General features: G+C 30.3%; 1 protein-coding gene across 2 annotated transcripts in view; it reads right to left on the reverse strand.

Annotated features, from left to right (window-relative positions):
• LOC135128025 (bestrophin-1) overlaps positions 1 to 9,968 on the reverse strand; it is a 54,681-nt gene extending 44,713 nt beyond the window's left edge. For both annotated transcript variants that reach the window (XM_064054816.1, XM_064054815.1), the window contains exon 1: positions 9,710 to 9,968. In XM_064054816.1, the coding sequence (XP_063910886.1) occupies positions 9,710 to 9,780 (71 nt within the window). In that variant the 5' untranslated portion in view covers positions 9,781 to 9,968. The remainder of the gene's footprint in view (positions 1 to 9,709) is intronic.
• Between the last annotated feature and the right edge of the window lie 4,236 nt (positions 9,969 to 14,204).

Consider the following 14,204-nt stretch of genomic DNA (forward strand, 5'->3'; position numbering starts at 1 on the left):
CTGAAATGTGCATGATTTTTTGCAACGGAATATTTTTAACATTTCACATGTTTTGGATTGTTCTAAAAAAAGTTTGTTCAAAACAAGTGTTAATTATGTCTAAAACAACAAACTTTTTTGAATTCTATTGGATAAAATACCATACTTTAATACTCGTGGTTTATGAATTCGCCTTCACTTTTCACCCTAGAAAGTCATACTTTTTAAATGTTGAGTGTACATTCTGAAATAACATAATCCGATTTTTTTGAACTGTTTTATATATGTTATTATTACTGATATTGTACATAGTTGTCATTGTACTAGTTTGTTTTCTATTACGATGAAATATTTCTTGATTAAATAGTGTCGTCCGCTATATACAATATATAAAAAAAAATGTTCGAAGCTTATATTTCAACAGAACATCCTTCGCCCCTGAAGTGCAGTACAACTTATCCAAACCAACCTTTTCGACAATTTATAAAATTTAATTTTTCGAATTTTATTTTTTATGATAAACCCTATAAACTAAAATAAAAATATGTGTAGTAAAGTAAAGGTAGCATGTTCCAAGTGAATTGTTCATTTGTATACACAAGTTGGATAGTTGTAATATAATACTAACAATAACAGTACTGCATTCCCAAATATTTTGAAAATGGGGGAAGAAGCCATTCGAGATTTAATCAATAAAATCAATTGTCTCAGTCATTAATTTTTTGAGTCATTTTGTATAAGAAATTTTACTCATAACAACCATACACATTGTAATATCAAAGAAAACAGTGGATTATTAACGACTGCCCTGTTATCGCGACTAGATTTTACATCGATACAAACGCATTTTTCCAAAAAACCATAAACTCAGAACAGGAAACGGAAACGCGCGACGAAAAAAATATTTCTTAGCACTCCGTCATTAAATAAAAAACCAAATTTTCTTAATACAAGAAATTGGTCCAAGGGTGTTTACACTCCCTGAAATACAGTACACATCTGGTCTACATTTTTTGCGTGCTGGTTCAGTAGGTCCCATTTTAAAGACCGAGATTACTATGAGAGGCAAATTCATAAACCACAAATACAGGAATAAGTTATTTTATGACGTCATCTCAAAATTTATAAATTTCATCATCAAATTATTGGTCAGGATGATTAGTCAATTGTGGTTGGCGTTTGACCATCTGTATGTTTCCTACAATACATACAAAATTTTTATTTGCCAAATAAAAATCGACACAGACAGATGACAGGCAGATACAAATGCGAGACCTATTTTTTCGTATTCTAGGGAGCATAGAATCTCGGGAAAACCTGAAAGTAGCCTTGGACCTTATTATAATAAAATTCATAAATATAAATATCTCCGCTAAAAGTCTCGCATTTGGACCATGGTCAAACTTTTGTTCGAAAGGTAAGAAAATGTCGCTGTAAATAATACATTGTTGTGTTCTGTCATTTATTCTTAGTCTATATGTAAATAAAAAAAAATTAACAAAGTAAAAATTCGAAAACTTTTACAAATTTTATACAACGTAAATAGTTGGAGTAAATTCGCTTTCAATACACGTTTTAAATGATTTTATCCAATTCTGTACAAAATTATCAAATATGTACATGTAAATCGATCGCACTTGAAACAAACGAAACGCTGATGAAAATTTGACTAAAAATAATGTTAACTGTGCACTTTCCTTACAATAATTAAGGAAAGTATTAGATATAGAAGAATTATTTCGGCGACATTCTAATTTCATACTTCCTTGGGGTTTCGGTTAATTTATTGAAACCGATTTTGACCGTCCGTCTATCTGTGTTCTGTCTGTCTGTCTGTCTGTCTGTCTGTCTGTCTGTCTGTCTGTCATCTGTTAGTTCGATAGTCTCAGAAACATTACGCTAACCAAATTCTGCCAAAAATTTGCAAAAAATTCGCTGTTTGTAAGTTTATGTACATATAAAGTTTGCTTTAAAAAATATTAGATAATAACCGACATAACAAAAATTCTTAGAAATCTTAATAAAGTAGAAACACTGATTACCCTTAAGACCGTTGATGAGGTCATTTCAAAAATTTTTTGAGATAATTGTTTACTGCACAATGAGTCATGTGGCACAGCATTGCTGCAACTTCAAGACCATTTTTTTGTTTATTAGAATTGTAAAACGTTTGGTCTGATTTATTTTGTCTATTATTATCTTAGAAAGGGCACATTATATGGCAAAATATAGAAATAATTGAAAGATTTAAAGATAGAAGCGCTTGACAGTTGAAATAATCGAATAGTAAACTATTGAAGAATAAAAGCAGTGTCTACATTATGTAAATCTGAGCCCAAGTCATTTTCAACATACTTTTTTTATTTTCATTAATGCCTGCAACAATATAAATAATACACTAGATAGCAAAAAAGCAATTTTTATGCAAAGTTAATGGTTAGTAGTACTATTATGTAAAATGACTCAACCAACATTATGCAAAGATGGGTATCTTACTAACAAATAATAATATGATAGATCTTAATTACTGACATTTGGCAGCATCCAGTGCATAATAATGTGACAACTGTTTTAAACAAAATTATTTTACAGTAGAGTTAATATTTAATATGACTTGTATTGTTAGTTCTAAAGTTTATAGATTTTATTAAACGACTTTATTAATGTAGCACTCACTCTAGCGTGAAACTCATATTTCATGGCTATTACAGCTATTAAATACGTCGTCCGAAATAGTACCGCAAAAAATGTTACAAGTTAAAGGTCCTAAACAATGCAGACCTTTCGTCTTTTCCACGTTGTCCCTACTTTTCATTTTAATTTAAAGCACAGACGATAACCTAAACAGTTTTAATGTTTCTGCTTCATTAAAGTGGTCTTTTCCTTGCCAAAACTTGATTTGATCTTTTACACATTGATCACTAAAATTATTCATAGGAACGTGTCCACACACCTGACTCCAATCCATCTGATCAATCAACACATGTTAAGCGAAAGATTTACAGTTAACTGACATTAAAATACAAGCAATTATTTCTACGTTTCTACTTCAAGGTGTTTGAATATTGTAGACTACTTGCAATCAGTCTCCACGTTACAAAACGCCTATAGACTTTCCATTATTGTTTTTAACGAGCAATTCCAATAGTTGATTCAGTTGTCTCATGTCTGTGGTATTAAGGAAGTAAGTGAATTGTAACAAGGTTGAGGCTTTAAGAGCATTGTGGTCTAAGAACTAATTTCTCATTCTTTCAACCTGATTTACTTGGGTGGGGACAAGGATACAAAATAAATAAAACGCAACGACAGTTAATGTCGTCTTCAAAAAGTGTAATTATCGAGATGATTGAAACGTCACGAATTATAAGAGCGTACAATCACTTTCGCTGAAACTGTAGTACAATAATAAAATATGTAGTAACAGTGCTAATCAGAGCAAGAATTGTAGTCTTATTGATTGTAACTCCCATTGCTTCAAAACGAGGAATGAAATTTGCTCCATACTGTGCCAGTATAATCAACTCTGATCTTTCCTGCGACAATGGTCCGAATTTTTCCTGGTTTAGATAACATATTCTAGTGAAATTCTCTGCTTCTTGCATTGCAGAATTACACGGTATGGCTATTATCGTGAAAGTATACTAAAAAATATGAGTAAATATTTTACAGAATTTTATTACCGAGATATGCATGTACCATTATAAACACAACCAAACAACAATTTGAAATCACAGCGTTGGTGTAATAATTCTGATTGTCGATTACTTTGACGTCAACAAAAGTGAAATTCATGCAGTTTATGAGATGAATTCCGGAGTGGATTATTATTATGAAAATTTGATTACCGAATATGTTATTGAAATTTTCCACTATTTCGTGAAGAGTTCTGTAAATTTTGGCAATTTCTCGGAACTGTTGAATTAGTTTTGACGATTGTAAAGATGCACTGTTGCAGATATTTCCAACCTGATTGTTAAGATCTTGATATCTACTTCTAATACATTTAACCAACGTGTTTATGAATATTATCGTCAAAAATCTGTAATAACTGAAAAACGATAAAATCATTTGTTTTGGTGTAAAGGGTCTACCAATATAATATATCCACGAATAAAATCCAACACCAGTATAAACACAAAACAATATGTGTTGCAAGAAAATGTTAAAATACATGTTTTTAAAAAAACGTGTCTCTTGTTTGCCTCGATTTTTCAAATTGTAATCTATGAAATCTAACTTCCGAAAAATTCTTTGCCACTGTTCTGTTTTGCAAAATGTTACATTTAAAACTTGCAGACAAACTAGTGATGCTATTGACGTTTCGGAGCCAATAATAATTAAATACTGTGCAAATAACAGGTCCTCTTTACAAGATATAGCGTACACAAGTCTTCCCAAAGAAAATATAACCAAAACGATCAATATAAAACCATAAATTTTTGACACACTTTGTTGGAAAAATTTATGACATTTTAAATTGTACCAAGGGGTTACTAAAATCGCGTTTCCGTAAGTGTGTAAAATTTCTATACTGTGAATGTCTTTGTGAGATAACTTGTGAGTCATAATGCAGGTTGACTGCTAAACGAACAAACAAATTCTGTCATTGAAAAAAGACATATCTTGAAATGTACCATCTAGTTTATTCAAACTAGATAAGAAAGCAATAAACACTTAGTAGAATTAACATTGCCCTAAATTTTAGTAATTCATTACTCAAATACGACAAGATAAATAATACTAATTGGTAAGGCACTTTTTAACTTTTCAACGAAATGAGTAACAATCGTGTTTACGTTGTAAATTACAAAAGCGCTTTCAATTAGACATTATTTTTCCAACGAACGTTTATTTAATTAAAAAAGCCAAGAACGGGGTGCAAATATGCAAAACTGGGATCAGAAAAGTATAAAGAAATTTATATTTAATCTTTCTTTGATATGTAAATCGTATTTCACTTGTTGTGGTTTCGGATTTATAAAAAGTTGTCTTTTTCTGGATTCTTCTAAGATATGCGCTATTTAGCAGCTGCTTTTTTAAAACAATAAAATTACCATATAACCTGATATAGATCTGCCATGACTCATGTATTAAAAACAGATTTATTTAAAAGCATATTACAAAAACAAAATTCAGCTTCGAAATCGACTCCTCTTTCAAAAAGAAACAAAATTGTTTTGTAACTAAATTTCAAGTTTTAACATTATTTTGATATATGAGTGAACATTTCTGAAATTTTATACCTAATCCTCGTTTACTTTCATAAACTGACATTTCACTAATTCAGAGCGTGATAATTAATTATTCGCAAAATCACAGTTCTGATGCAGAGGACTGGTTTAAACTTTAGGTATGCTTAATTTGGTCAAAGGACAACTGTAGTTAAGTTTTTTTTTGTATTAATGGCATATAATTTTCAGCCACAACAGAATCAAAGTAAATCACATATAGAACTCTTATATAAATATTTGTTGAAAATTGTTGACAGCTAAATAGTAATTTTGTTCTATTGTTACATTAGTACTGGCTGTACTAATTTTGATTTTATAGTAGCTTGTCTGTTAGTGAGTAAATGGATTACAATACTCTTTAATTTTTTTAACTGTTATAAATTATATTTAACTAAGTAAGAAGAATAAACAAAGTAGAAACATACTTAAAATACTTAAAATTATGATAGTCAACAGATTAAACATGGTGTTTAAACAATATAATCAAGTCAAATAAATCGCATAGTACGTTTCAAAACGTTAACAAGGTGTTTCAAATCAAATTTGGATGTTACAAAAGAAATTGTTGCAGACATAATGCGGTTGTGTATGTCAGGGTTAAAGCTGAATGCTGATCGACTGGTAAGAGGTATGGTACGTAGTATCGTATTTTATTACAATATTGCACTTAAACTTTTATTTGTATGTAGGAGTTACACTGGCATAATGTAAATTTTTCTCATTTAAAACACACAATGCTAAAAAATAGAAAGACCTTACAGTTTGGATAAATTAACTCCAGTTGTTTGAATGATTTTTGAGAATTATTAAAATTGGTAAAAGTTATTTAAACAGAATTTCCCTGTGCCGTGAAGGACAACCATTTCTATTCTAATATGTGTATAATGCAACATTATTGTAAAATTACACTGTTTAACGAATTTCAGGAAAATTTAGTTGGGTCGATTTTTAAATAAAAACCAAAATCATATTACCAAAGATATTAATTTTCATTCATAAAGTAGTAACACAAATAACCGCAATAATTTGTTCCAAGAATCTAGAGAAATATAGATAAGTTGTTTTGGTGTCATCAGTTACATCAACTGCTTTATTCATTCACTTTTCGAGACATCCTGTATTAATAGTTCAAAAAAAATTTGTTAAGGTTATTTCTTCGAATAATAATAAAATTTGATTGAAAAGAATTTGAAAGTAAAAATTCTAGTAATTATGTGTGTTACTTTAAATAAAAGTTATCTAGCATTCTAGATTTGCCACAGTAACAAAATAATGGATTATTTATTGTTTAGAGTACTATCGACATTCTCGATTGAAAGAAATGACACGCCTACAGTTAAAACAATAATTGTCGATGAAACTGCTAATAAATCTAAGTTTTACTCTACATCAACAATAAAGCGTATGTCACTTTAATCACCCTCATTCCGCCATTGCCTTTGATTAGACGTATTATGTTACGGGAATATATTCTATTGTCTTGTTTATATTTGGTCTGGCGCGGAGTATCAGTTAGCACTTCTCCATCAATGGTTTCTCACTTGTGATAATACCAATATGTAATAACGAAAAATATCAAATTCCCAAAATGACACAGGAAAGTGGAAACAAGAGAGCAAACTCAAAATAGCCTTTATTCTTCGAGAAGAAATAACAGACTGCACCTTCACTGCTTCCCTTGCACCTTATCGAAAGTTTATATTAACCGAAGATAATCAACCCTCAGACGGCTGGAATTTCGGCTGGCGCGACACCATGTCGGAGCACCAACGAGGACCCGTTACTAAATAACCCTAATAACAGTTTAGGGGAAATCGGGTGAATGGCCAAATAATTGTTCCAAAAATATGAATGTGTTGATGAAGTGTAAGGCTATGCCTATGTTTGCAGCGAATTTTCAAATTGGAAAATGTTCCGATCAGCATTTCAGCAAGAGCACGTATGTCAATTCCGACACGTGCAGTATTATAGTAATGATAAAAAAAATTGGACCTCGGGTCTATGAGTTAGGCTTGCGTAGCTGCATATTTATGTGACCAATAAAAATTGTAATAACAATTAATAAAAATAAGATGGATTCATAGAGCACAAGTACAGGAGTATATTAATTTTTGTCAGTACTATAGGTGTACTGAAACGGCGAAAAACAAGCTTACACTTGGAAAGTACTAATAAGTAGCTGAATACAAGTTTGAAAATTACTTTCCACACAATATATGGTTATATAATTTCTCTAAAAAACCTTGTGATAAGCATTACGTAATGCAGCTGTCAAAAATACAAAAAAAAAAAACGATGTTTTCATAATTATAGTGTCACGTATGAAAAATTAGGTTACTGATTATCTATGTCGGCAATATTTTTTGAGATAACAAATTTGCCTTAATGAATAATTTATTAATAAACGTACTCCAGATTTAAACAGTATACGTTTGTCGTCATGAAACAACACATATTCTCTTCCTACCGGAGAAACTAGAAATATTAGAAAAATTGTTGTCATAAAAAAGCAACGAACTGATTGAGTGTAAGAAATAATTCCATTTTCTCTTTTTAATTTGTTTTTCTCTGTCTATCGATCTGCAGCAGAATCATTATTTGTCAACACAATAATTTAGACAAATTAAATACATTTACATATTTATGTAACTGTACTTTTTTCGCTAATACGATAATTTAACACTAATAAATTATACATATTGAAACTGATTGATTCTTACTTTTCCCATTCAAAAATTAAAAGCTATAATAATAACACCCATTGTAATTAATGTGACCGGGCATGAAGGAAAATAATAAACACCACTTGCTCTAAATTGAAAATTTTAAATAAGCCGGTATGTTCTAGACTGTAAAATAGAATCTGTTATTTTTTTTTTTTTTGTAATTTTCAAGATCTTAATGAAACGGGCTGACAGACACAAATTATTAGTAAGTCTGTATTTAAAAATTAAAACCTAAATATTCTACAACTATCACCAATTTCCAGTAATGATAATTTTTACCTGTTGTATAACATTCTACTCTTTTTTATTTTTCAGCTAGTATATTCATTAAGATTATTTATTATGCATTTTATAAAATGACTGACTTAAACAAACATTTGACCTGAATTATCGCTATAGCTGCATTAATGCCAAAACAATTAACCTATATTTTCATTTGTTCCACAGCAATAATACAGTATTATTGCTTTATTGTTGTTATGTAATAAGCAGCGATATTTTTGCGACAGCAAATCACCAAGGGCATCAAAAATCTTGTGCTCATTCAAAACTAAAAAGTACTATTTTGATGTCAACAGCACAACACACATTTCGAATTAGTAAAAATTAAACCAAAAATAGGATTTAAATTACCGAAAGTATAGCAAGTAGTTAGATTAATTCAAACCTTGAAAGTACTTACTGATCACTTACTATTAATTAATTAATTAACACTCACTTACTTAATTAATGAGTCTGGTTTTTTGGTCTTTTAGGAAACAACATATTGTTTTGCATGTGACATTGAATAAACGGGCTCCAGCAACAGGTTAGTGAGATAAAATGCGGTAGTGGAAATTAACGGTCCGCGTATGTAGGTATATCTACTTACCTATTATCAACAAACAAAAAATACTCAGGCAACACTTATTCTCATGGTACGATACTGTACCTATAATTTTGCGACATGTATTATTTTTCAATATACATGAAAAAGCGTGTAAAAATTGTTCCAGAATATTTAAACAGGTACTTCGTAGTGTTGCTGTAATCGTACAACAAGAAGATTAGAAAACTGTTTTACGAGTAAGTTTATAAGTTATTATCAGTAAAAAACCCACGTACCAACACTATGTTATTAAAACATAAACAATGCTGGTCGCGGCTACGTGTCTTTTCACCGACACTCATCGATTGATCATATTCATAAAAAATAAAATTAATTGTTATGTGACGATTTTTCAAAAATTTTGAAATTCTGAAATGTACGTACCAACTGTGAAAATGAAAGGTCACTGAACTAATAATAAGATTATAAATTGCCATCGGATTAGTGTAATGTGCTTTCTAATGTTTGAAGAATTTTTTTTGTAGCCATTTTTGAATAAATGGTCTTCCAATACTTAATCAAGGAACTTGTTTAGTATTCACTCTTCAAACTGTAATAATGCACATTACAAAATGTGCAACACAATGCATTCTCTCGACAATATTACTATTACATAGTCTTATAAGCATTCATAATGAGTTAATAGAAATACAAGCACATAAATGTGCAACTTTCATCGGATTTTCCGTAGCTCAACAATAAATAATTAAAACAATTCAGAAAAAAACCTCAACAAATACGGAAATATGAATTAATGATTAATTAAATTAAAAGTCTTAGCAACAGTACTACCTACGTTTACGTAAGAGACGTACCGAATGCACAAGGAATTTCCCTCCGCAAATTTCAAAAAACCCACCAGTAACATTCATCAAGTAAAAAAGAATATCGATTAAATAACTTACATTCCTAGTACTTTCCAAAAACAGCCGAAAGTACTTCCGTTAGGAACGTGCCCTGTATATGTAACAGTCATTTTATCACAAAGGGCTTAAAGCCCAATTTCACACAGCGCCACCCACATACACCCACTCACACTTTTTTGGTACCCTATAAGTTGCGATGAACATTTGTAAATATTATGGTATGGTAAAAGGGTACTCGACAGAACGACACTCGCGACTAGCGGGTACTAACTGACTGCTTCTATGGTGAGTTTACAATCACTGTCGTTGTAGGTGAACATACAGGTGTGTTCTTAGTGGGGCAAAATACAACAGCTATTGTTCGGGTTGGACAGTAATGAATCTTAAACATAAAAGCATATTTTTAATGGTAATGAAATCTTATTATATGTAAAATAGATATGTCAGCTATGTTCACTTTTAATTAATCGAATATTTATAAAAAATAATTATTGATGCTCGGCACCGTAAACACTTAAAAATAAAACATGTTTGAAGGTTATCAAAGCTTTTAGAGATAATTGTCGTACACTAACTAATGGGAAAGCTCATTATAAATACAAAAATTTCCCCAGCATTTTTTCAACAAAAAAAAAAAAATTACAAATGCTAGAAAAAAAATCGATTCATATTAGGTAGATAACTTTTACCTTCTATGTCAATTCATTGGTAACTTATACTACTACAACTCACGTGATAAGTTGCTTAGGTAATATTTTATACCTATTTTGTAATTAGCAAAACTGATGAATGAACCACTTAATTAGATAAAGACGAAATGTCATTAATTTTTGCTTTAGACGGTTTTACCTTGACATTTTCGTAACATAATCTATAACGCTGCTGCATGCGATAACAACAATCTGTTTCAAGATTTTCAGGACGGTTAATTGAACCTAGAGTGTACGGAAAAAGGAAGTAATCTATGAAAGTAGACTAATAAGTCGAGACACTTCCATAGCAACTTATAAATACAGAATGTCTCAGTGAAAACGGGTGTTTTTACTGATCCAACCTAAATAAAAAACAAAAAACTTTCTGTAGAAATGGCACTTCACTTAAAAGCTTTTGTAGTGAAAACAAAATATCATCGTTTTTGCTTTTTGAACTATAATAGCTTAAATTAGAAAAGTACTATAATATTATATTCTTGACGTTTAAATTTTGATTTTGTATCTAACTTAAAATCACCTACCGATTGTTTTAATAGGTACCACACGTCCATCTTTAAATTTACATATACGGGTTAACCTAAAAAATTAATGTTTATTTAAATTTATGTAAATTTCATATTTATCTCAAAAAATGCATAACGGACTTTTATGAAATTTCTATGATTCATTAACATTATGACAGCGATTATAAAACTTACACTAGAGTTTATTCGTCCCTTGTAGAAAGTTGATGACATCATTGCATTCATAAAATCCAAAAAAAGATATTAACAAAACTGATAATAATGGGTAATAAAACATAACAATAATCATCATTAAACAAACCTTAAAAAGCAACTAAATTCACAAAAAGTTCAAATTATAAAGAAAAAATGTAGTCACTTAAATTGAATCCTTTTTATTGTAAGCGAAATTATTACAAGGAGGCATTTGCAATATTACTGATTATGAGCTGAAAAAGATTTTCTGTTTCTTATTAGTACTTAATAAATTAGCTAACTAAAAATGGCCGGCATTTAAAATACACAAGCAAGAAAGAAAATTCAAGGTTTTAGGGTTAGAAAGCATACTGAATTGTTCGTTATATTATATACAGTGGACGCCGCTTAATGTGATCACTTCGGGACTCAGACAAATTGATCACACTAACCGACTGATAATAATAAGCGAAAACCACCATCAAAGACAGTAAAACTTGAAACAAAGCAAAATCATGAACAAGACAGTGTTTATTATGCTGGTAGATGAAGGTACATAAACATTAGAATTTATTTTAAACTTAGGTCATCATTCTGAGAAAGGAACCCCCGATTTCCTTTGGTTGTTTTAGAAGTTTGTAAAAAAGGGATGAGATTTTTTTTTTCTGATAAGCTGAAATCTCGTCGTTTCGACGTGATCATTTTTACTTAAGTACTACTCAAATGTAATACAGCAAAAATTCGTTCATTCAAAAGACGAAAACGCACTGATTACTAAAGTCTGTCACTGATTGTGGTTGTATAAAGTAATAGTATAAGCGAATGCAGCTTTTGCGAGCAATGAATGTTCATTAAAACACAATACTAGTTTCGGTCGTCTCGCTTTTCCAAAAAAGCAATTCCCGCTTGTATAAAAATTGCGAGATTGATCACAATAAGCGAAATATTGATCACAATAAACGGAAAAACTGTAATGCATTGGTATTGCATCGGACCGTTCCAAGCCATTTTGATCACACTAAGCTAACCCACTTTCATGAACACGTTCAAACGTTTCAAGAAATTCGCAAAAACGGTGACAACACAGCTAATTTTTAACTAAACTGTTGAATACTGCACCCACGTGTGAGATAACTAAAAGCAACATTGAAATAGATATTATTAAGATTTAACATTACCTTCGGAAAGTACCTGTGAGTATTGTGAAATTTTGTCTAAATATGTTTATGTTAAACATGTCTTAAGAGTAAGAGTGTCACTTGTTCTGTTATAAAAATCGTTTTTTTTTTGTTTTTTTTTCCCAAAAAGGTTAACTGTTACAAAAAAATCTCGTTAAAAATTGTAACCGGGACAACCTGTATCATTACACCTACAGACTTTGTTAGTTTGAACTAGTTTTCAATAGTTTACACAGATTTTGAAAAGAAATTCTATAACTGGTCACATATGCAAATAGATTTACATTGGTAGCACAATAAATATTCCCGAAGATTGACGGTTCAGTTGTCATGAGTGGACGTAAGCGCATATTATTCTCTCTATGTTTTCTTTTATAAAACTGAACTGCCGCTAAATATGCGTGAATTTGATGGAAAGCTAACCCTTTTTTTATAGCGTACCGTTAGCCACCTGAAGACTAATTGCTCCGACGCAAGGTTCAGGTGTATCATTGCACTGGCGGTTTGCCGCATATCTGCAAGAATCCGCTCACTGATGATAGTGATATTCATGATTGTATTTTTTTATACATAGATATTCTCCACAATTTTTCGAGACTGTTCTTACATGAAAACTTGTGGCGTACTTACACTCCGTATGACTAAACGTTCACTCTAAATAAAAAAAAACACACATTCATAATAATAATAATAATAATAATAATGGTTTTAAAACGTTTTATTTTTATCTTTGTTACAGATAAGCGTGTATGCTTTCAAATAAACTGACATTTTTTTTAAATATCGCAAAATACTTATTTGCATTATTTTAAATATTGTTGGCATCACATGTTAAGAATGTCAAATATTATCTAAGAAGGACGAACGGGATTGCTTCAGTGCATCTTAATGTGTTATTGTGTATTAAATTTAGTGTCACAAAAATTTTCATTTTAATTTGTTTTGGTATATTTATTTACACAAAGAGAAAATTTTTTAAATGACCACGCATTTAATTTTCTAATAATGTTTACTACTAGTGGGAAATGGCACTGGTTAACATTTGCATATAAGACAACTTCACTTTCTTTTTTATTCGAAAATTTTGTTTTAATGAATAGTGTCAAAATTGGGTGTTATAATATTTAGCTGTTCTAGCTGCTATAATTTGTAATTCGTATTTGATCGAAAAATAAACAAAATGTTTCAGTATACGAGTACGTATATTTGCATATTTTTAAGAAAAATTTTGTTTGTACATGTTTTCATTTTTATAAGATGCGATATAGTACTCACAACGGGGAATAGTAAAGACAAAAAAAATCAGCGCCAACTAGAGGATGATTTTTATTCACAGCACATTATAAGCAATGAATAAATTGGAATGAAATATCATGTATGTGCGGTTTTTTTTTCCGAAAGTGACGAACAAAAAAATCTAATGTCCTGGATTTTATTCTAATTTAGTAATTTCCAATATCGGTTACCCGCAAGAACCTAGTCAAAAGAAAGACAACCCTGTGAATTTCCCTATGTGATTAAAAACCCATGATTAGTAGGTAAACCATCATCCAACAACTTGTCACTTAGCTTCTACTTGTTTTAAACATCGACCGTACACACATATCGAAACATAAATATAAAAAATTATTATTATTCAGACAATTTTTAGTAAAACCTATCGTTTGTGACCAGCACTAGCTCAATCCACAACAATAAAAATAAAAATTTGAGTCTGAAAAAAAATGTCTTGAAATTATTATACCTATGCATAAACGTGTAAAATCTGCTTAAGAAAAGATCTCCTGATAATATCACCTTAAAATGAAGCTTATAACTGACGTATCGTAGCATTCATTTTATGAATGATGTGTGTATCCATTTGTTACCATTGTATACAGAAACTTATGATTAAGTTAAAATTTATAATATAAACTGTATCTCGTTGAGATGATTTATCTATTTT

The sequence above is a fragment of the Zophobas morio genome, unplaced genomic scaffold (assembly GCF_036711695.1).
Source record: "Zophobas morio isolate AGI-343-1 ecotype UQ-CSIRO unplaced genomic scaffold, CSIRO_AGI_Zmor_V1 ptg000012l, whole genome shotgun sequence".
Classification (NCBI taxonomy): domain Eukaryota; kingdom Metazoa; phylum Arthropoda; class Insecta; order Coleoptera; family Tenebrionidae; genus Zophobas; species Zophobas morio.